The 22,945-nt window shown below is 49.7% G+C and overlaps 1 protein-coding gene across 1 annotated transcript; it reads right to left on the bottom strand.

Moving 5' to 3' along the window:
• Positions 1-18,448: 18,448 nt before the first annotated feature.
• LOC142588754 (uncharacterized) lies at positions 18,449-22,741 on the bottom strand. The gene has a single exon (XM_075700573.1). The coding sequence runs from the start codon at positions 22,739-22,741 to the stop codon at positions 18,449-18,451; it is 4,293 nt and encodes a 1,430-aa protein (XP_075556688.1).
• Positions 22,742-22,945: the final 204 nt, after the last annotated feature.

Genomic DNA, 22,945 nt, shown 5'->3' with positions numbered 1-22,945 from the left:
GTGTAGGTGAAATGACACAGCAAAAAGGCGTTGATGAGCCGAAGCAGGTTGTCCTCCTTGAGGCCACGATGTCTGTTCGTGACCCTTCGCACGAGGCGAAAAGAAATGTCGGTCTTCGCAGTTATCTTGCACAACGCAGTGCCATTGCCGCCGCGTGATTCGATGAACATACCCAGGACTGATGGTGTCGACCCTGGGTACCGGGTCATCGCTCCGAGTGAACAGGTTAATTTCACTTTCCGAGGCTGGTTTCCAGCCCTTGGGTCTGCCGCCTTTTTCTTCTCTATAAAGCAGAAGCTCAGATTTGGTTGGGGAGCATCTGAGTCCGGTGGATAGCAGGTACTGCTCCGTAACGTCTACTGCCTCTTGCATGGCGCTTTCCACTTGCCCTTCGCTACCGCCGGTGCACCAGACCGTGATGTCGTCGGCGTAGATGGTGTGTTTGATACCTTCAACTTGGGCCACATTCCTCGAGAGGCCGACCATGAAGATGTTGAATAGAGCAGGCGAAATGACCGAGCCTTGCGGCGTGCCCCGTGGGCTCTGGAGCACCTCGTCGGAGACAAAGTCGCCGATCCGCAGCTTCGCTTCCCTCCCCGTCAGGAACGAACAGACGTAGTTATATAGTCTGGGGCCCAGCTCCAGGTCTGCGACGGAGGCCAGTATGTATTCGTGGAGGACGTTGTCAAACGCTTTCTCGAGGTCGAGTCCAAGCAGGGCACTGGTGTTCCTGGTACTGCCGGCGATGATTTGATGTTTGATCATCTTCATGGCGTCCTGCGACGAGAGGCCGGCACGGAAGCCAATCATCTTGTCAGTATAGATGCTGTTCTCTTCGAGATATCTGTTTAGTCTGTTGAGAACGACGTGCTCCGCCACTTTCCTGGTGCAGGAGGTGAGATAGATGGGTCGGAGGTTGTCCACGTTCGGAGCCTTGCCGGGTTTGGGGATCAGGAAGACGTTGGCGGTCTTCCATTGCTCTGGGACGCTGCCGTTTTTCTACGTCTCGTTCATCTTCTCGGTGAGGTATCCGATCGAACGGTCGTCAAGGTTCCGCAGCATCTTGTTCGTGATTCTTTCGGCACCTGGTGCACAGTTCCCCTTGAGCGCAAAAATGGCATGTCTAATTTCCGCCACGGTGAAGTCTTCGTCCAATTCCGGACGAGCTGAGCCGAGGTAGTCGGGAAACCGGTCTTCCTCGTCTCCGTGCTTTACGGGAAGGTACTTCTCAATGAGCATGGCAACCAGCTCGTCCCCGGAACAGGATGTGGTAGCTTCGTGCAGGGCTCTGGCGAGCGTGTGTCTCTCACTGGATCTGGTGCTGCCCTCGTTGAGATGTTTTAGCATGCCCCAGGACTTGCCGTTACGCATCTTCCCGTCGATCGAATCACAGACCTCGTCCCATTGCTGCTTACCGAGGGTCCGACAGCGATCTTCGATGGCCTTGTTAAGCTCGTAGATCTTTTCCCGCAATCTTTTGTTAAACCTTTGACCCTTCTATCGGAGAAGCAGCGCCTGCTTGGCCTTGATCAGATGGGCTAGCCTGCTGTCCATCTTCTCTACCTCCAGGTCGTCGACGATCTTAGTGGATGACTCGGCGTCACTTTTCCAGGTCTTTGGGGACGGGTGCGCTGTCGTTGCCGCGGAGCTTGCGAAAAAGGTCCCAGTCCGTGACGGTGAACTCTCTGGATTTACTTCGGGCGACTTCGAAGCGGGTCTCGAGCGCGTAATGGTCGCTACCAAATACCATTGCGGTGTTACTCCACTCGGCTCTCTCAATGTTCTTCACGAACGCCAGATCGGGGGTGGTGTCCCTGCTCACCGAGTTGCCGATTCGGGTAGGGAACGCCTTACCCGTGATGAGCGTGAGGTCCATTTAGTTTTAGTTGGCGTTCTGCCGCAGACACCGGCCCTTGCTCGTGTCGTAGACGTACCCCTACACTCCGTACGGTGCGTTGAAATTCCCGACAACGACTAGGGGATGAATGCTGGCCAGGCCGGCGGACTTCTTGAGTATCGTTTTGAACTGCTGTCGTGATACCCCAGGATTGCTGTAGATGTTGAGTATAAACACGCTGTTTCTCCGCTGGTTGCGTTGTCTCGTGTTGAGCAGAACCTCCGCCATGACGTATTCGACCTTGCAACTAGCTAGCTTCAGGTCCTGAGACAAGTGTGTAAGCCTCCTGTCAACTAACGTGCTTACTCTCCGACCTACGGGCTGCAAGGAGGCAGCCCGATAACCAGAGAGGGATGCGGCCGAGACGAGGGTTTCCTGCAATGCTGTTACCTGTGGTTTGTTAGCTAGCGATCTAAAATATTGCTGCAACGGAGCTCTTTTATTGGAGTACCCCCTGCAGTTCCATTGCCAAATTCTAAACTCCTCTTTGGAACTATCCATGATTAGACAAATTTTCAGTGGTATCCGCTGTAACCGCCCGAACGCTAGATTTATTCGTCATGTTCCCTGGCTTCTAGCTACGGTCCACCTGTACATTGTACAATCGCACATATAAGCGAGAATGAAGGAACACGAGGGGCCCGACATTTCATATGTATTTAATACATATTAATATAATATATTTAATATATATGACAAATACGAATTAATTTCAATAGTGCAGTTTACTGTGAACGGGAACACATGATTGACAAAATGTACGTTCGGGCGTGCTGGTATTTCTATCGACCCTTTTAGCGCACAAATGTACACAGGGCCAGTCTGTATCTGCGTCTTTTATACTGTCGCGGTGTGTATTCTTGTGCGCTAAAAGGCTAAATAAAACGCACGGCTGTAGCGAACGTGCAATTTGTATATCCCTTGGGCAAGTGCGCGATATCGGCCAGCTTTGCAGCAGCTGTGGCGGTGGCAGCACGTTTCCATACAGCTGCGCAGTGCATCGTTGTAACCTCACCCCGAACTTCCCGCTATTAGCCCCGAGAACGAACTACAGGGGCGCTGCGAGAGCCGCTCGCGTGACGTCAGGGCAAGTACTCGCGCTTGTCGTCTGCTGCAGTTCGGGGGGTGTCCGGGCGCATTCTGCTGTGTTTTCGTTTGTTCGCTCTCGTTCCCTATGCTTTTATACTTATGGCGGTCGTCTCAAATATATCTTTACGACGTCTTCGTTCGGGAAAATTTATTCAAAGAGCTTATTTCTTAGGCGACAATACAGTTCTCAAAGGCCACGCTACAGTGCCTCCCCAAATAGCACAGACCAGCCCAGTGCGGTTTTTTCATGCGCGCATGGACAACCGCAAGAACATAGCATATAAGAATCCAGTTATGATACCATACCAGCAGCGGTGCAACAAATATATCACAAATGCTGGCTATATATGACTTCTAAAACATTTACCTTGATTTTAATCTGCTACAACAGGTTTGCTCACGACGAGTAGTTCATGGTATAATATCGAATTTTTCCATTTCTTCACAGAAACGCTCAGCAGTAACACTGGGACTTAACTAACACTGCAGTTTACATATACCAGCCCCACCTGCTTCTTCAACTACTTCTCAAAATTAGGCGGTTCTTCGCGTGTTTCATGGCGGTAATTTGAAGTAAAGCTAATTGAGGCTTACAGCTATTTGCAGAATACGAAAAGGAATGTAGCAATATACATTCCCTTTACCGTGCTACACGTTCAACTTGAGCAATTCACTCGTGTTTGTTGCTTGATGAATAGACATGACGAATCTGTTTGGCGATCTGACACAGGCCGCTCGGTCCAATTTTTTTTTGTGAAATATGCCTTTTCGACTCTATGGCTGCAGCCAGAAAGAAGCCGAACCGTCATTCATTAGTAGTATGGGCCATATTGAAGATATAATTCCCCGGTGGAGGGCCAAAAATCAAGTGAAATACGTAAGGCTTGTTGTGTCTTCCTTACGAAGGTTTGCGAGGTTCTCTGTTATGTACTGACGAAGCTTGAATTTTCCTTTTCTAGGCAGCCTAAGCTGCGCTGCAGTACTCGAGTATAGTTTAGGCACTGCAAGTGGCGCTGTAAAAAACTGATTTATGGTTTTCAATTCGAACTTGTGCGGCACTGATGGGTTTCGCGAACAATGCGTGCCTCGCCATAAGTACAGTCGGCTGCTAACGTTGTTTGAGGTCTGCGCCATATTGTCGATAAAGGCTACTGAGGGCCACCATGAAACATTTCATCGCTTGCTGTTGATTGGCTCTCGATCTTAACCACGAAACTTTTCTTTCAGGTGATTGCTACTATGGTATTTGTGAATTAAATATGTAAATAATCTACATGACACGCCGTCGTGTTAGCAGCCATGAGAAATTCTTTTTATGGGAGCCTGTTTCAGAGAGCGGTGAAAGTAGCAGCAAACTTTTGCATACGAAATGCGCGCCTCTTTCTTTTACGCATTATAAAGTGCCCATATTTGACCAGAACAGCTCACGAGAGTAATAAGAATCATGATGAGAGCTTCGCAGGGCAGTGTCTTTCTAACACGGACAACACGTTGACACCAAATGCCAAGATTTTTCTTCCATGTAATATGTTTCTCATAGCTAAGTACAAAGGGAATGTTACGTATTTAGCGAAGCATCGCACACAACTTCGCGTATTGAATTTGCAGGCACTCTTTTTTAACCAGAACAGCTCACCCACATTATTATTTCGTCACTGTTCTTTCTTTCCTTCTCTTTTTTTTCTTAATTCGCAAGATCTCCATGCGGCGTCGAGCGGGTGAAGCACCGCATATTTACACAGCGCGGTCCATGGTTAAAGTGAACAGTTCAGCGCAACTGGCTGTCTCTTTGCTGGCCTTCTATACGCCTCGTGCACCGCCTACCGATATTTGACCAGAACAGCTCACCAGAGTAATAAGAATCATGATGAGAGCTTCGCAGGGCAGTGTCTTTCTAACACGGACAACACGTTGACACCAAATGCCAAGATTTTTCTTCCATGTAACATGTTTCTCATAGCTAAGTACTAAGGGAATGTTACGCATTTAGCGAAGCATCGCACCCAACTTCGCGTATTGAATTTGCAGGCATTCTTTTTTTTACGCAAAATTTATGGACAGACACGGTGCATATACGCATTGCAAAACCAGTAGATCCCTTTAACGCTACATAGCTTGCGATAACCCAAGCCGCAATCTTTCTCGAATCGCGCGCTTTTGAAGAAGGAACAATGGTTCAGGCATGGTTCAGGCATGGCAGCAGAAAGAAGCCGACATACCCTTCGATAACTGTGGCTCGAGCCACCCATACCCCAAGCCATAGAGTTTCTCACTACATTACCTAGAGGGAAATCTGGCGGTGCTGCGCTGTGGTATGCATGGGAATGCCGGTATATTGTGACTTCGGATTGGCATCGTTCTCGTAGAGACAGGACACCTCGAAGAGGCGCTTGGCAAGTACCGTTCCGTCTGTCACAATGATTCATTTTCTACTAGAACAGCAGGTGAAAAGCTGTTTTAGCTTTATTATTACGCGAAAACATGTTTTGTTTAACTATGAGAACTTGTTATTGTGTGTACGACTACATGTTACGTGAAAAGTATCAGCGGGGCGCTAAAGTTGGAGGACAGACGACAAGGTTCGCGCTCGCTTTGAAACAGTTGGTCGGCTGTTCTTGCTTTTCTTCGCTTGGTCTTGCATCGTGGGTGAGTAAAGATGTAATATGCGTGAATGGAAACATTTTATGAAGATTTTACTTTGAGAACGCGTTATTTGCGTAGCCATATCCACGTTTTAGACGAAGCCTCTTACAACACCAGCCAACACGAGCCTCGCAGGCACATATACCGCCATTCCCATGACGGCACGGTGCCCCCTTAAGAAACTCCCAGAGACGGTGGCGCCAGATTACCCTCTAGGTGTTATAGTGAGAAACTCTATACCCCAAGCGCACACAAAGGCAACGAGCACGCGCGACCGCCGAGTGAGCCGGAGCGAGCGGCGTCCTGGCCGTGACGTCACTCGCGAGAGGGCGCCACTCCAAATTCTCGATAAGCGGTGCACGAGGCGTATAGAAGGCCAGCAAAGCGACAGCCACTTGCGCTCAACTGTTCACTTTAACCATTGACCGCGCTGTGTAAATATGCGGTGCTTCACCCGCTCGATGCCGCATGGAGATCTTGCGAATTAAGAAAAAAGAGAGAAGGAAAGAAAGAACAGTGACGAAATAATAGTACCAGACGTCGTAACGAAGCAAGCACAACATAAACACGAGTGTTAAACCGTATGCAAGATAGCCAAAGGAGGCAGAGGTTAGAACAGACAACGTGGAGACAGCATAGAGACAACATTGGTCACGAACAACGTTTGCAAAAAAATCATGCATGGTATTAAATTGAATCTCGCCAGAAACTCTATTGCGAGTAATTAATAGCATAAAGAAGACAGAGCTTTGTATAATTTTTGTAAGGGAAGCGATGTCTCTGGAGCCGTGCTGATGAGGAGTAGGGGGGGGGGGGGGAGGGAGGGGCTTAAAGCGGTGGGTTTACAGACATCTCCGGTTCCACCAGTATTGATCCTTACATGAAAGGCAGGTTAAATAAAGCACGTCCGTATTAATTCACATCTTCAACACTGAGAATGCTGTAATGCGAACCGTTCCAACAAAACATGCACGCTGCGCGAAAAGGTCTTGAAAGCACTTTGCCCCATCGGAGGCAATACATGCGTTGCCTTACAGCAGGGATCGTTGCGTGCTGGAATTTGTAAGGACGTTTGTGGCACAATCTATCCTTTACATTTGAAATGCCATCGTATATCACGAGAAACGTGCGTGCTTGGTCTGGATATCTTGTTTTTTCTTTCTTAAATTCGATGGATTTGCAATAACGCATAATGATAGAATGTAAGTAAAAGAAGATCGTGTAAATGCATACAGTTCTGCATGGCGCAGAAACTGAAGCGATGCCGATCACGTCGAAAAAAAGAAGTAAAAAGTGTGTGTGTGTGTGTGTGTGTGTGTGTGTGTGTGTGTGTGTGTGTGTGTGTGTGTGTGTGTGTGTGTGTGTGTGTGTGTGTGTGTGTGTGTGTGTGTGTGTGTGTTTACTTTCTTACCTTGCTCCAAAGCAGCGCATGCCTGGTATCGCTGAGGTATTCGCTCGCTCACGCTCGCATACGGAATATTTCGAGCAACGGCTCGGCGTCCGCAAATGATGCTGTTGCCGTTTCGGCCTTTCGGAACGCAGATGGCTTACGAGGCGAAGCGTGTCGCATTACTTTCGACACAGATGGATGGTGATTTCCCTCTTCGGTGGCTTCGCTGTGGGGAGACGAAGGCCGAATAAAGACGCGCGCGGGCGCTGCTGGCGAGCCTTCTTCACGAAGCGTGTCGGTTATTGGCCACGCTTGGCAGCTGTATGCGCTCGCGTTATTGAGTTTTTTTTTTTTCCCCAAGCTTCGCTTACCACTCTTAGTTTTTGGCTCACGCGCTCCTCCGGAGGGCTGCGTGGGCGAGTACTCGCGATGTTGAGGTTCACCATTTGTCTTTGATGCAGCCGCCTGTAGCTGAATGTTTATTTCTTAGGTTATAGAGAATTAACTAAAGGATAGACGTCGTACAAGTGACGGAAGAAATAAGACGATATAGTTTTATGCAAACATGCACGTATGCTCGCACACACACGTGCGAGCGTGCGTTTTCATCTCTCTCTCTCTCTCCCTCTCTCTCTCTCTCTCTCTCTCTCTCTCTCTCTCTCTCTATATATATATATATATATATATATATATATATATATGGAAGAAAGAAGTGTCTTGACAACCATAATTGTTACATTAAGAATGGCACGTCGAAAGACAACCAGATTCATTGGCCGTTATTGCCGGCTGATATACATAGAGTTAAATCTCGATGTAATGCAAGCGATGAAGCCAGAGGATTACTTCGGTTAATCGGGAAACAAGCAGAACAGTCGTGCGAACGAGTAACGTACTTATTCAGATTCATTCAAGAGCAAAAAACGGCATAATTATTGGCAATTCTCATCGTCGATGGCGTGCTCGTGGAGCACGCCTGTCTTGTGTGAGCATCGAACAGTCTTAACACATCAATGGAGTCACATGAGATGTAATCCAGCGTGCCACTTATTTGCTCCATATTTTCTCAATATTATCCCCCAAAGCTTTGTTAAACTATGAGAGACACCGAGTCGACTTGGTTGCTTTGATATTTTTAACCCACTAAGCGAGAACAAATATGTGGCGGGAAAATGAGAAACACTTCGGTAAATCGAAAATTTTGTGAGATAGAGTTTTGTTCCGAGCTTTCACTGTGTGGTTACCTGAGCTTCTGAGTGCGTGACGTTGCTGCTTTTGTTGTGTCCTTTCGCATTTGGGCACTTACGGCGCATGAATAAACGTCTATCGAAACCTGTTAGGCTAAGTGCATTGCTCCCACCAGAACGCCAAATGTCGCCTTTCCCTACCAATAAACGATTATCACGAGCGGAGGAGACGCTGACCAAACCTGTGGGACTACATGGCGATCTAATTGGGGAAATTCGAGGCGGTCTGGCTGCCCGACTTTCATTCCTGCGCTTTTTTCCCCGTGTGTGTTTCTTTTTCTCTTTTTCGTTTTGTCGTTGCTGGCAGTCTGCTCTCATAAATAGAGTGACGGCTCTGCTGTTAAAGAAGCTTGTAATTCAATAATATTACTTGGTGGTTTCCCAATCTCGGTCGCCTGGCCAAGAAAAACGCTCCGTTGGCCGTGTAGTCTCACAATACTTAAGTATACAGCATATATGCAGTGGAGAACGCAGTCTTCGCTGACCAGCGCTCGCACACACACCAGATGGCGCGAGTGAAGAAAAAATTGTGGGGTTGAACGTGCCAAAACCACTTTCAAATTATGAGGCACGCCGAAGTGGAGGACTCCGGAAATTTCGACCACCTGGGATTATTTAACGCGCACCTAAATCTAAGTAAACAGGCGTTGTCGTATTTCGCCCCTAGCGAAATGCGGCCGCCGTGGCTGGGATTCGATCCCGCGACCTCGTGCTCAGCAGCCTAACACCGTAGCTACTGAACAACCACGGCGGGTGTGGCGCGAGTGAACGAACCCACTCCCAAACTTATACGCACCGACCCATATCAACCTTATTATAGCGGCCGCATAGTTAAACGGGTCTGGCGTTCTTCTGACGTCGTCGGCTCGATTTCTGACAGCAGCGGCCGCGTTCTTATAAGGGCAGTTTACAAAAACGCTCACGTAACAGTGTTTGGGTGCACGTCAAAAAAAAAAAAAAAATGGACAAAAAGATAATCCCGAGCTGCCTATCACGGCGTCTCTCATAGCCCTAGCTTGAGACGATGACCCTCATAAATCGATCGGCCATCTTGTTCGTCATTATCATCCTACCTCCCGCAATGCTGTATATTGGGACCATATATCCCTACTTAATCCATTTATCAATGACATTACAAATATAAAAAAAAGTATTTGAAATTCGTTATGCACGCAGACGATACGAGTGAGTGTGTCCACATTAAACCACTGCTACTTCATTGCCAATCGAAATCCTGAAGCCCTGTTTCGTCGTGGCAGTTCAAATACTCCCGAAACTAGAGCGCTTTTTCTTGAGAAATTGTGTAACTGTCAACGTTAGGGAAAGATAGGCTATAATATTTAGAGCAAGAATGCACGAAACTGAGGACAGATTATTTCCTTTATCTGAATGGTGATCCAATGGGCATACGTGGTTACGAGTTTTAAAGCTGGAGAAATATAGCCTTCATTGCACATATGAATACAGTACATGCATAAAGATGTATCACGTTAACAAGCCCGAACGGTATCTTTGTTATACTGAAATCGCGGTGTGCTGCCCACGAATATTGTTAGACTGTCGCTTTATCACTTGCTTATCTTTTAATCAAGCGCCCATGGCTGTTTTCTCGTTCGGGGCAATACTACATCAGCCAGCATGCATAAAAGATTGCGTGACTACAAAACAAGAAAAAAATTCTTATAGCTAATGCTTTGCCAAATTAAGAGTAAAGAGAAGTATGCAGATCTAACGCGCATGTTGGAATCTATGTTAAGTGCGATACATTTTGCTCATTTCATTCCTGCGTCTTTGGCACAAAGGAAGCTGGCGCGTGCGTTCAGGTGCGCGCGCGCACACGTGATACGTACGCAATTAGACAACACGTGAGAATAATCTTAACTAGCTTGTTTTGCGTTGGCACAATAGAAGTACACGCGCGCTTGTGACTTCCGGGCTTGATTGCTTAGATTGCAAGTACATAGGGTTAAAATAATCATAATGTGCTTATTTATTTATTTATTTCTGACGCAAAGCAAATTACGCGTGAGGGTTGCGATCAGTTTTAGTCGAAGCTAATACGCGTTCTTACAATACACATATTTCTGTTACTGTGCTTTACTTTCGTACGCAGTGTAAAACCTTCTATTACGTCACCAATATCTGCATATGCTACTGAGACTATGTTATCTGCCTCGTATTAAATTTGTGTAATTATTCATAACTTCGGCTCATGTTACGGGGTGAAATTCAAGCTGCATAAACCCCGTCTTTCATGTCTCACTCCTTCATGTAGTTCGTACCATGAATAAAAATTGACGGACTGACTGGTTATAAATTCTTCTGTCGCTTTTAAGTACACGGATACACGCGGGAAAGGAGACAACGCTTTCTTTTCCCAGAATAATTGGGTGCTTATGCTCACAATTAAATATCACAACTAATTTTTTCGCAGGCATGAGAAAACAATTATTATTGACAGTGATTATTAACAAAAATGATAATTTATTCATCGCATACCATTTAACAAGTGGTTCACTTATGCATAAATACCTACACGTGCGTTGAATATAAACAGGGTGTTCCAGCTATCATGCACCAAGTTTTAAAGATAAACGGGTCATTCTACGTCATTAACGCCAAGTGCATATATTTTGGGGTCTTGTTGAGAAATCGTCAGCAATTTTTCGTTTGCCTCTGGCTTCGAATTACTTATTTAAAAAGATTGTCAGCTTTTTAGTTGCTTTTATTAGTTGTCAAATTTTTGAACTAGAGAGTTGTAGAGACACGCAGAAGACGTCAAAAACGAGGCGTCTCTCGCAAGGTACGCGTCGTGTGTTCCCGTTTCTTGGTGAAGACAAGAAGAACGCAAGATCAGAAAAAAATAGGGTGCAACTGCGCCCCATGCGTACGGGACAGCGGTGCCATCGGTCTCTGTGGCCAGGCTCTCCGGCAAAACGGACTGAGCCGTACTTGCAAACGTTCCCGGATTTTCACCAGCCTACAGTCTTTCTTTTCTTTTTAAATACAGCTCGCGGCGAGCACCGAAACAACGCTCGACACAGAGGGGTACGTCAGACTAGGAGAACCGTTCAGCTTTCGATTCCACGCAATGTTAGAGTTTCTTACCGGCGGGCATGTTAATCGGCGACGCGCGGTTCTCGAAGCGTGCACTTGACGTGCTCCGAGAACGAATGGTTTTGGCACGACAGTGGGCGGCGTGCAAAGAACTACAAAAACGGTTGCAGTTTCGCCCGAAAGGCGAAGCATCGATTGCGAAAGTAAATTAGTAGACAGCTATACGAAGCATGGATAGAAGCTTTATCAACCGCGTAAACCCGCAAACATTCCATTATGAACTAAATTAACACACATGAAACCACGCACGTGCACGCAAACATGTGCACATCTCATTCAATGAACGTGGAAACTCGCTGACAAAACGGTGGCATGAAGAAGAACGGCAGCAGCAGCGAGCGAATTGACCATCGCGCTGCATCTCGCTTCAACCCGAACGAAGCGCCAAAAACAAAGCACCCACGAAGCTACGAGCCTCCGACAAACATAAACTGTGTACTCATCGCAGACTGCTTTCGAGACAGGGCCCGTGCGATCGCACGTAGCCGCGCCATACGCTGCAGCTGCTGGAGCAGAACAAGAGCACAATTTGGTGCATCTTGACAAGGGACCCCTGGGAAGAGTATAGGAAGAAGTATAGATTTTAGTACATCTCTACAAAAGACGCCTAGGAAGAAGAGTACATTTCGGTGCATCTCAACAAGAGGCTTTGGGTAGAAGAGTACATTTCTCTGCATCTTGACAAGAGACCCCTTGAAGGAGGATCACATTTCGGTGAAACTTGAAGTGACCCCTTGGAGGAAGATCATATTTCGGTGCGTCTCGACAAGAGAACCCTTGGAGGAATATAACATTTCGATACATCTCGACAAGAGACCCCTTGGAGGAAGATCCCATTTCGATGCAACTCGACAAGGGACACCTTGGAAGAAAAGCACATTTCGATGCATCTCGACAAGAGACCCTTGGAGGAAAATACCATTTCGATGCATCTAGACAAGAGACCCCTTGGAAGAAGATCACATTTCGATGCAACTCGACAAGAGACCCCTTGGAGGAATATCACATTTCGATGCAACTCGACAAGAGACCGCTTGCATCACATTTTCATGCATCTCGACAAGGGACCCTTGGAGGAAAATCCCATTTCGTTGCATCTAGATAAGATACCCCTTGGAGGAAGATAACATTTCGATACATCTCGACAAGAGATCCCTTGGAGGAAGATCACATTTCGATCCAACTCGACAAAAGGCCTTTGGAAGAAAAACACATTTCGATGCATCTTGACAAGAGACCCCATGGAGGAAGATCACATTTCGGTGCGTCTCGATAAGAGAACCCTTGGAGGAAGATGACGTTTCGATGCAACTCGACAAGAGACTTCTTAGAAGATGAAATTTCGATGCAACTCGGCAAGAGACCCCTTGAAGGAAGATCACATTTCGATACAACTCGACGAGATACCCCTTGGAGGAAAAACACATTTGCATATATCTCGACAAGAGACCCCTTGCATCACATTTCGATGCAACTCAACGAGAGACCCCATGGAGGAAAGTTACGTTTCGATGCAACTCTACAAGAGACTCCTGGGAGGACGAGTACATTTTGGTGCACCTTGACGAGAGACTCCTCGGAGGAAGATCACATTTCGATGCATCTGGACAGGAAACCCCTTGGAAGAAAAACACATTTCGATGCATCTCGACTAGAGACTCCTGGAGGAAGATTACATTTCGGTGCGTCTCGACAAGAGTACCCTTGGACGAAGATGACATTTCGATGCAACTCGACAAGAAACTCCTTTGAGGAAGATCACATTTCGGTGCATCTGGACATGAAACCCCTTGGAGGAAAAACACATTTCGATGCATCTCGACAAGATACCCCTTGGAGGAAGATCACATTCCGATGCAACTGGACAAGAGACTCCTTGGAGGAAGATTACATTTCGGTGCGTCTCGACAAGAGAACCTTTGGAGGAAGATGACATTTCGATGCAACTCGTTAAGAGACTCCTTGGAGGAAGATTACGTTTCGGTGCATCTGGACAAGAAGTCCCTTGGAGGAAAAACGCATTTCGATGCATCTCGACAAGATACGCCTTGGAGGAAGATCACATTTCGGTGCGTCTCGACAAGGGAGCCCAAGGAGGAAGATGATATTCCGATGCAACTCGACAAGAGACTCCTTGGGGGAAGATCACATTACGGTGCATCTGGACAAGGAACCCCTTGGAAGAAAAACACATTTCGATGCATCTCGACTAGACCCCCCTTGGACGAAGAGCGCATTTCTGTGCACCTAGATAAGAGACTCCTGGGCGGGTAGACGAGTACATTTCGGTGCATCTCGACAAGAGACCCCTTGGAAGAAGATCGCATTTCGATGCAACTCGACAAGAGACCCCTTGGAGGAAGATCACATTTCGATGCAACTCGACAAGAGACCTCTGGGGGGCGAGTACATTTCGGCGCTTCTTGACAAGAGAACTCTTGAAGGAAGATGACATTTGTGTGAGTCTCGACATGAGACCCCTTATAGGAAGATCACATTTCTCGACAAGAGAAACCTGGGCGTACGAGTACATTTCGGTGCATCTTGGCAAGAGACACCTTGGAGGAAGATCACATTTAGATGTAACTCGACAAGAGACTCCTTGGAGTAAGATCACATTTCGGTGCATCTCGAGAAGAGATCGCTTGGAGGAAAATCACATTCCTGTGCGTCTAGACAAGCGACTCCTTGGAGGAAGTTCACATTTTGGTGAAATTCGACATGAGACGCCTGCAGGGACGACGACATTTTGGTTCATCTCGACAAGAGATTTCTTGGAGGAAGAAGATACACTTGGGAGGAATAGTAAGTTTCGGTGCATCTTGAAAAGTGATCTCATGGAAAAAGAGTAAATTCTTCATCTCCACAAACGAACCCATGAAAGAAGGATACATTTAAGTGTATCTCGACAAGAGACGCGTAGCGGATTACGGCGACAACCGCGGCCTCAAACATTGTGCCCAGGTGGCGGAGAAACGCAGCAGAACCACCGACAACAGCATCTAACGATGTGTTTCACTCGTCGATTTAGAGCAGGACACTTTGCAACGCGTCGGCAAGATCAAATTTCAGTGTTCCATTTGTAGCGCGTTCGCACTTTTTACTGATCATTTCAGGTCAACTCGTTCCGCGCCGGATCGTCTCACTTGCAGCGCCTTCGAGGCGCAGATTCGGGCGGAAATAAGACGTGAAGCATGCCTCATTTCCGCCTGTTGTGGGAGGGTGACCTTGGTTCCCATGGAAACGTATGGAGCGGACTTCAGTTTGTAATGCATTACGCGAACATCGCGTGTATAATTCGAACACGTGGGATCGTTCCTCACATGCGGGAAGTTGTTTTTTCATATGTTTTCATTGCCATTAATTTATCCTTTATTTAATTCAATTAGTAAGCATAAGTAGTTTCCCCTATGTTATCCTTGGCGTATTTGGTTGTTGGCTTCGTATGATATAGGTACACAACTGTTAGATGGGGGACTTTACTTAATTTTCTATAATATGGAGAACAACCGTGATCAGCTTTTGAAAAGTTCTCGCAGAAATAATAATGTGTTCCAGCTGCCTTGTTTTTTTACAAGCTGGTAACTTTCCAAACCGTAGTATAACGTCAGGTTTAAACTAACGTTCAATAAATATTTAAGTATATTCTGGTGGTGGTGAGTTGTAGCAACAGGCAGGTTTCGCCTGGCGATCAAGGCCGGCAATTGCTCCCTGCGAGCGTCTTTTGTACCATCATTGTGGGGTTTCATCACATGTCCAACAGACCAGCCTCCTTTAAGAATACCATAAGAACACGTGAAGTTTATTTGCGAGCTATAACTGATCCTTCGGGGAACACAAGGTGTTGTAGGCACGCGTGCGGGAAGTCCTTTTCTTGAATATTTTCCAGGAGACCGTGTCCTTCTTCTTGGAATTTCGGGCACGGCCACAGAAAGTGTTCAGTGTCTCCTGTCTCGTCGCATGTCGCACAGTTCGGAAAATTAATGCGCCCCGTCTTAAATAGCCATGCTGGTGCTCTAGCAGATCTTGTCCAGATTCGATGTAGAAGTGAGGCTTCCTCTCGACGAAATCTCTTGATTACGCAGAGAATATATGCTGCAACCTAAAGGGATTTCGAATGTCAGATTTTTAAACTTGATTACTCTTTGGGGCCTTGACTTTGGGAGGATGATGGAGCACTGCGTATGCAAGAGCATCAGCTTTTTAATTGCGAGCAATGCAAATGTAAAAGGCAATCCACTGAAAGTTTACTCTGAAGCCCTTTCTGCCGAGTTCTTTCACGAGGGCTAGTGATTTGCGCGGGAAATTGATGGGCGGTAGACAACTGTAGAGTTCTTGCAACGCGGCCTTTGAGGCCGCAAGGAGGACCACATTCTGTGGAATTCAAAAGTCGCGCCAAATTTCGTGCGGCTTTTTGGTGTAGGGTTCGTTTACAAGTGCATCGACCCTTTCAGATGGTTTTCCTTTTTGTTTGTGAGGCAGTGTGCGCGCTCTCGAAAGAGCCAGGATCGAACCAGTATCAATCAGGAACGCCAATGAAATTGTATTTGTCCGAACATTGCATCTTCGCCCCATCTCACTAACCTCATGTGTGGGAAAGGTTATGGAGCATGCCTTCCTCACGCGAATTAACACCCATCTGGAAGACACTGCAGCGTATCCTCACTCTGTCATTGGCTTCCGGGCCCACCTGTCGACCCACGACGTCATGCTACAACTTAAGCACCATACACTAGAAGATAGAACGCGTACTACTAAAGCTATACTCGGCCTCGACCTCTAAAAAGCATTTGACAGCATAGCCCATTCCACCATTCTTGACCGCATCTCACGCCTTAATATCGGTGCGCGCGCTTATAATTACGTCAGAGACTTTCTGTCTAATCGCACGGCCTTCCTTTCGGTGGGGAATCTCCGCTCCGACGCCCAGACTTTGGGCAGCGCGGGAACTCCCCAGGGCTCCGTTATCTCCCCACTGCTTTTTAATCTTGTCATGATCGATCTTGCCAAAGAGTTGCAGCAAGTGGACGGTGTCATCCACACCATATACGCTGACGATATAACCATCTGGGCCCACAAAGGCAGTGACGGCGAAATAGAAACGGCACTACACTCCGCCATTGAAACAGTCGAGACCTATATCCAAGGCACGGGGCTTCGCTGCTCCCCTGCGAAGTCCGAACTCCTTCTCTACAGGCCTACTCTCCGTGGCCGCCGTCCAAAATACTCCACCGCTAAACGCCATTACGAAGACATTGCGCTTCATCTCATGGATGGCAGCCCCATACCCCTCGTCACCAATATCCGTGTGCTCGGCTTGCTCATAGAGGCGAACGGTGCGAATGGCATGGCCCTCGCCAAAATCAAGATGAATACAGCCAACACCATGAGACTTTTGAAGCGGGTCTCCAACCGCCGTGGGGGTATGAAAGAGGAGAATCTGCTCCGATTAATCCAGTCATTCGTAATTTGCCACATCACCTACGTTGCTGCGTATCTAAACTGGTACAAGGCTGAACAAACCAAGATCAACTTCCTATACGCGGTGTCTATAAACAAGCCCTCGGCCTCCCCGGTTGCACCAGCACTGACCTCCTCCTTCAACTAGGCGTCAACAACACAGTGGACGAGCTCATCGAGGCCCAACGTCGCTCTCAGCTGGAGAGACTCTCTCACATCGACGGGTCGCCATATCCTCACCTCGCACGGTATCACCTACCACCATCGACACGGCCATAAGCACCAGATCCCCTCCACCATACGAGCTTGGATTCACGCCGATCCTATCCTGTCAAGTATTGGTGGTGAGGTAATTCGCACTCTCCGAACCGGAGGGGATGGGGCGACAACAGACCCACCCCGCGTGCGTTTAGTGAGGGTTCGACTGCTGACCGGCGATAAGGTCCCCGCCTGATCGACCGTGAACCAGAGGCATGAGACGGGAGGCGACGTCGTACGACACACACACTCAATTTAATAAAATGAAATCATGCGCGGGACATCATGAAAGAAAAAGAACATACAACTACAAGTAGTGGGCTCTAGTTCGCGGAAGGCGTGCGGGTCACACGACACACGCCCTGACGCCACTCGCGCGACACTAAGCCCACCACGTGGGAGCTATTACCCCTCGCGAAATAACAAACAAAATACGCGACACAAATACAAAATATACGCGACAATGACCACGGCAAACATTGCACTAACAGAACATACACAAATCAACACTCGATGGCTAATTAAACGGAAGATTAAACGCGATTACAAAAGTACAGTCCGGAGGGAAGTTTGAGAGATGCGGAACACGTGGCGTGGGCTTATCTGCGGAGTGTCGAGTAGGGCGTCCGAGCTGGGGAGGCGCCGGGCTGCTGGGTCCGTCGTAACCGCACGTCGCTGCCGAAGATCGGGACTGACTCGGGACCGCGTCTAGGGAGGCTCCGGCTACAGGAACTCAGGCCGCCGTCCTCACGCCTGCCTGACGCCCAATTCGCCTGCCGCTTGCCTCGCTGGTCCAGCAACTCTGTCCCCTTGTCGCAGGTCACTCCACGCTCGTTTTTTCCTCTCTCCGCTCCCTCTCCCTCGCCGCGCGCCGGCTGTGACGTGAGGAACCGGTCTGGGTGCCGGCGGGATCTAGGGAGAGCGCTCCCCGCGCCGGGCACGCCGCAGCGGGAGCTGTTGGCGGCGGTGGGCCGACGCCGAGGGGTACACGCACTTTGTGACACCACCCCGGCGACAAGAATGTTATCGAATAACATTCAAAACAAAACGCAAAGTCGTGTACGCGCACTGAAGGAGTCTCTGATCGCTGCTGACGGTTACCCGCACCACCGCGTCGATGAGCGTTCTTGAGTTGTGCGAGCACTCGCGCACAAACCACTGCACCACACTTTCGCAATGTCTCGGCACTGGTATTAGCACATGACGTACAATGAAAAAGATAAATACAAAGCATGCGTCAACGAGGCCATGAAGCAACACGATGCACGGAGTAGTCTTAGTGAAAAAAAAAGAACAAAACGGAGACAACTAAAGTCTGTCCGAACTCCTCTACCCATTCATGCCAATTCAGACCCGGCTAAGGTAGTCAGCGCCCACGTTCTCCGCACCCTTGATGCTAAGGACGTTGAAGTCATACTCCTGTAGGAGCAGGGCCCACCGAAGCACCCGCGAGTTCGTGAACTGGGCTTCCTTGAGGTATCTGAGGGGTTGATGATCCGTCTGGACCGTAAATCTTTTACCGTAAAGGTAAAAGTTGAAGCGCTTTACTGCCCAGACCATGGCCAGACATTCCTTCTCAATGGCCGCATAGGCCTGTTCTCTCGGCAGGAGCTTTCGGCTGGCGTATGCAACCGGGTGAAGCACTCCCCCCTTGTCTTGTAGTAAGACAGCGCCGAGCCCCTGGTCGGAGGCGTCGGTGCGAAGCACGAATGGCTGGGAGAAGTCGGGGATCTGTAGGATGGGGGCCTCGGAGAGCAGCCTTCGCAGTTTATCGAATGCCTCCTGCTCGGTATGTCCCCATGATATCTGATTCGGCGCCCGCTTCTTCGTCAGGTCCGTCAAGGGGGTTGCGATGGTGGCATAATTTTTGATAAATTCGCGATAGTATCCGGCCAGTCCCAAGAAGGCCCTAACTTGGCGCTTGGTCGTCGGCGGGGCAGCGTTGCGTATTCTATCCAAAGTGGACTCCATGGGGCCCAACTTCCCTCCTCCAATCTTGTGTCCCAGGAAAGACAACTGATCGAACCCCAGTTCGCATTTCTTGGGGTGGACAGTCATCCCCGCCTCTCGTAGCCTCGCCAGTACTTCCCCCAAGGCATCTAAGTGGTCCTGCCAATTATTTGTCGCGATCAACAGGTCGTCGTAGTAATGGTAGACGTTGGCGATGCCGTCGAGAAGTTTCCGCATGAGTTTCGCGAAAACAGCAGGAGCAGTTTTTATGCCAAACGGCATCTTCTTGAATTGATAAAGCCCGCTGGGCGCGGAGAACGCTGTCTTCTCCTTGGATTGTTCGTCTAGAGGCACTTGCCAGTATCCCTTTGAGAGATCCATCTTCGAAAATATTTTCCGGCCTCCCACCTCAGCGATCAGACAGTCCGCTCTGGGGATCGGTTCCGAGTCGGCAATCAGAACCTCGTTGAGCCGTCGGAAATCCACGCAGAAACGGTTCGTGCCATCGGGTTTTTTTATCAGTACGGTCGGCGCGTTGTATGGTGAGTGAGACCTTTCTACCACCCCCATCTGAAGCATCGTGGAGACTTCGGCTTCCACTTCTTGTCTTACTGCGAAGGGAAGTGGGTACTGTTTTACATGTACAGGTTCTTGCGTCGTTGTGGCTAGCTTGCACACAGCCCAGTCGGTGTACCCTGGCTGCTCCGAAAACACATCACGGTGTAGGGCGATTAGGGCTCGCAACTCCTTCGCTTGCTGCGAGTGGAGTTTGTCGGAAACAGCGACGTCGCGGTAGTCTCCTCGCTCCCCCCAGGGCCACATTGGCATCCCTCGGTCGCTGGCACTTGCTGCCACCGTCACGACTGGTGTCTCAGCTGCCGGTTCCCTGGTGTGGTACTTCTTTAGCATGTTCGCATGAAACGTTTTCACAACGCCATTGATGTCAACCACGTAGTCCACCTCGCCTTTCCTTTCCTTTATGACATACGGCCCCTTCCACTTCATAGCGAGCTTGTTGTGCTCGGTAGGCAGCAGTAGGAGTACCTGGTCGCCCGGGCGCATAATCCTCGCCTTTGCTCCGCGATCATAGTATCGCTTGTAGCGCTCTCCTGCCTCATCAAGGGCCTCATGTGCCATTTGACATGTCGTTTCGAGCCTCTCTCTCAAGTCAACGACATACTGGTATGCCGTCTTGACTTCCTCCTCTAGTCTCGCTCCGGTCCAAAGCTCCTTGAGTATGGCCAGAGGACCCCGCACGTTCCGCCCGTACAATAGCTCGAATGGGGAGAACCCGGTGCTGGCCTGCGGGACTTCCCTGTAGGCGAATAGTAGCGGCTCGATGAACCTGTCCCAGTCCTTGGGCTGTTCAGTACACATGCGCCGCAACATCTTCTTCAATGTCCCATTCAGCTTCTCCACGAGGCCGTTGGCCATGGGGTGATACGGGGTCGTCGTCTGAAGACGCAACGAAAGTAGGCGTCCTACCTCTGCCATGAGTTCAGAGGTGAAGTTGGATCCCCTATCACTCAGCATCTCTTCTGGTACGCCTACTCGGGAGAAGATTTGTAGCAGTGCCTCGGCCACTCGCTCGGTTTCTATGCTCGGCAGGGCAATCGCTTCGGGAAAGCGGGTTGCATAGTCGACCAGCGTCAAGATGTATCTGTTACCTTTTCGGGTTGCTGGTTTCAACGGCCCCAGGATATCAATCGCGACCTTGCGAAACGGCGTGTCGACCAGCGGCATCTTCTCGAGTGGTACCTTCCTTACGGACCCCCGGCTGGCCGTCTTCTGACAAATGTCGCACGAAGCGACGAACTCGTGCGTATCTCTGTGCACTCCCGGCCAAAAGAAGTCGGCCAGTATGCGGTCCGTGGTCTTCTTCTTTCCAAGGTGACCCGCCATTAGCCCGCAGTGTGCCAGGTGGAGGACTTTTCCGCGATGTTGTCTCGGCACTATCAGCTGCACCGTGCTAGATCCCGAGTCTGGCACGTATTCACGGTACAGCAGACCGTCCCTCAGTTGGATGTTGAATGATCCGCCCCCCTTGCATTTCACGCTGCGTTGCTCTCTGTGTAGCTGAAAGAGCTGTCGCAGGGTAGTGTCACGCTGCTGGTCCTCCTTCATTTGTTCGGGAGTGACTTCAGCTAGGGTTGACGGCACCGGCAATCTCCGGAAGGCCTGGGAGTTCTGCTGTTGGGTCTGCCGGCGTGTGGTAACGGCAGCTACGGGCGGAGGCTGGGCTTCTGCTATCGATGGCCCCGCCCAGTTATCTTCATCCCGCGCGGAGGTTTCGCCCCACGTACCGTCTGGCTCTGCCGGGGCTCGGGCACCTTCGATGTTCCCCAGGATGAGGTCGAAGAGTGGGTCCTTCATGCATGCCGCCAAGACCTCCCCTCGGTAGTAGGGCGTGTCTATGCTTATTCGAGCCTCGGGCAAAGTTCTCACTGAACGGTCTACGAGGTAGACGGCTCGACATCGGCCTGTCATCTCCGATGGCTGGACAAGGTCCTGGTTGACGATAACGATGTTGCAGCCACTGTCCCTCAGGACCTTCACGGTCTTCCCGGCAACGCGGCCTCCGACAACAGGGAGATCCCCCGCGGCCGGTGAAGTGCCCAGATTTACAACAGGCAAGCGCTGGCCGTCCTTTAATTCGAGGTAGCCGTCCTCTTCAAGGCAGGCTAAGACATTCCTAGCAGCGGGCTGTTCCCTATTCGTGTGCTCCGGCTTCTTACTGGTACTCGTGCATTGTGACGCAACATGTCCCGGTCGGGAGCATAAGTAACAACGGAGCCCTGTTCCACTGTTGGACTGTCGCCTGCCTCGGCCCGCATCGGGATTGTCCCCGGCTTGGCCTCCTTGTCTTGCTTCACGCTTGCCGAAGTTGACTGTGTCTCGGGCGCTCACATATTCGTCGGCTCTCTGGAGCATATCCAGGATGTCCCGGCTCTTTTTTTCCCTAAGGAACATCGCCAGCGCGGGCTTGCAGTTCTCGAGAAACTGTTCGGCTAGGAGGAGATCTTTGATTCCCTCGTAGGACTTCGGGGCCTCCGAGAGGTGGACCCATCTCTCCCAGTAATTTTCCAGCCGGGCGAAGAACTGCGATGGCGCTTCGTTGTCCTGGGGCGCTTCCGTCCTGAACTTCTTCCGGAAGCCCTCTTCTGTCAGGCGGAAGCGACGTAGGAGGGCCCGTTTCACCTTGTCGTAAGACAACGCCTCCGACGCCGGCATGCGGCCGAACACGCTAAGCGCTTCTCCCGTCAGGCACGTACTGAGGGCGGTGGCCCATTGTTCCCTCGCCCATCCGTGGGCTTCGGCCACTCGCTCAAAGCGCGTCAGGTATGCATCCAGGTCGTCCGCCTTCTCATTAAAGGGTGCCAGTAGTCTTTGGGGACTGACCCCCGCGAACTGCGCTGTCACTAGGTTCCCATTGGGCAGGCTTTCTGAGCCGCCACTACTGCTTGCGCAATCACTCTTTGCGCGGAGTAGTTCCAGCTCTTTTTCTATTTCGAGGAGACGCCGGTCGCTCCGCGCCTTGTCGCGCTCATCTTCTTCGCGTTTTTGCTGCTCCTGTTCTTTAAGGCGCTCGCGATGCACCGCCCGTTCCTCGCGCAGAAATTCCTGCAGCGCTGTCCCTTCCAGGCCCAGCTGCTTCCCGACCGCAACAAATCGTTCCGCTTCCTCGGCCATATTTCGGCCCTTTTACGCTTTTTGACAGAACGCGTTTGTTCTGCCCTCTATGCCTCGTGTTCACGGCAGATCGTGGTCAGCATGTCCTGTCGTGCGGACGCCAGTTGTCATGTATTGGTGGTGAGGTAATTCGCACTCTCCGAACCGGAGGGGATGGGGCGACAACAGACCCACCCCGCGTGCGTTTAGTGAGGGTTCGACTGC

The sequence above is a fragment of the Dermacentor variabilis genome, chromosome 7 (assembly GCF_050947875.1).
Source record: "Dermacentor variabilis isolate Ectoservices chromosome 7, ASM5094787v1, whole genome shotgun sequence".
Lineage (NCBI taxonomy): Eukaryota > Metazoa > Arthropoda > Arachnida > Ixodida > Ixodidae > Dermacentor > Dermacentor variabilis.
Note: the sequence above shows the minus strand (reverse complement) of the source record. Positions and strands in the feature narration are given on the sequence as shown.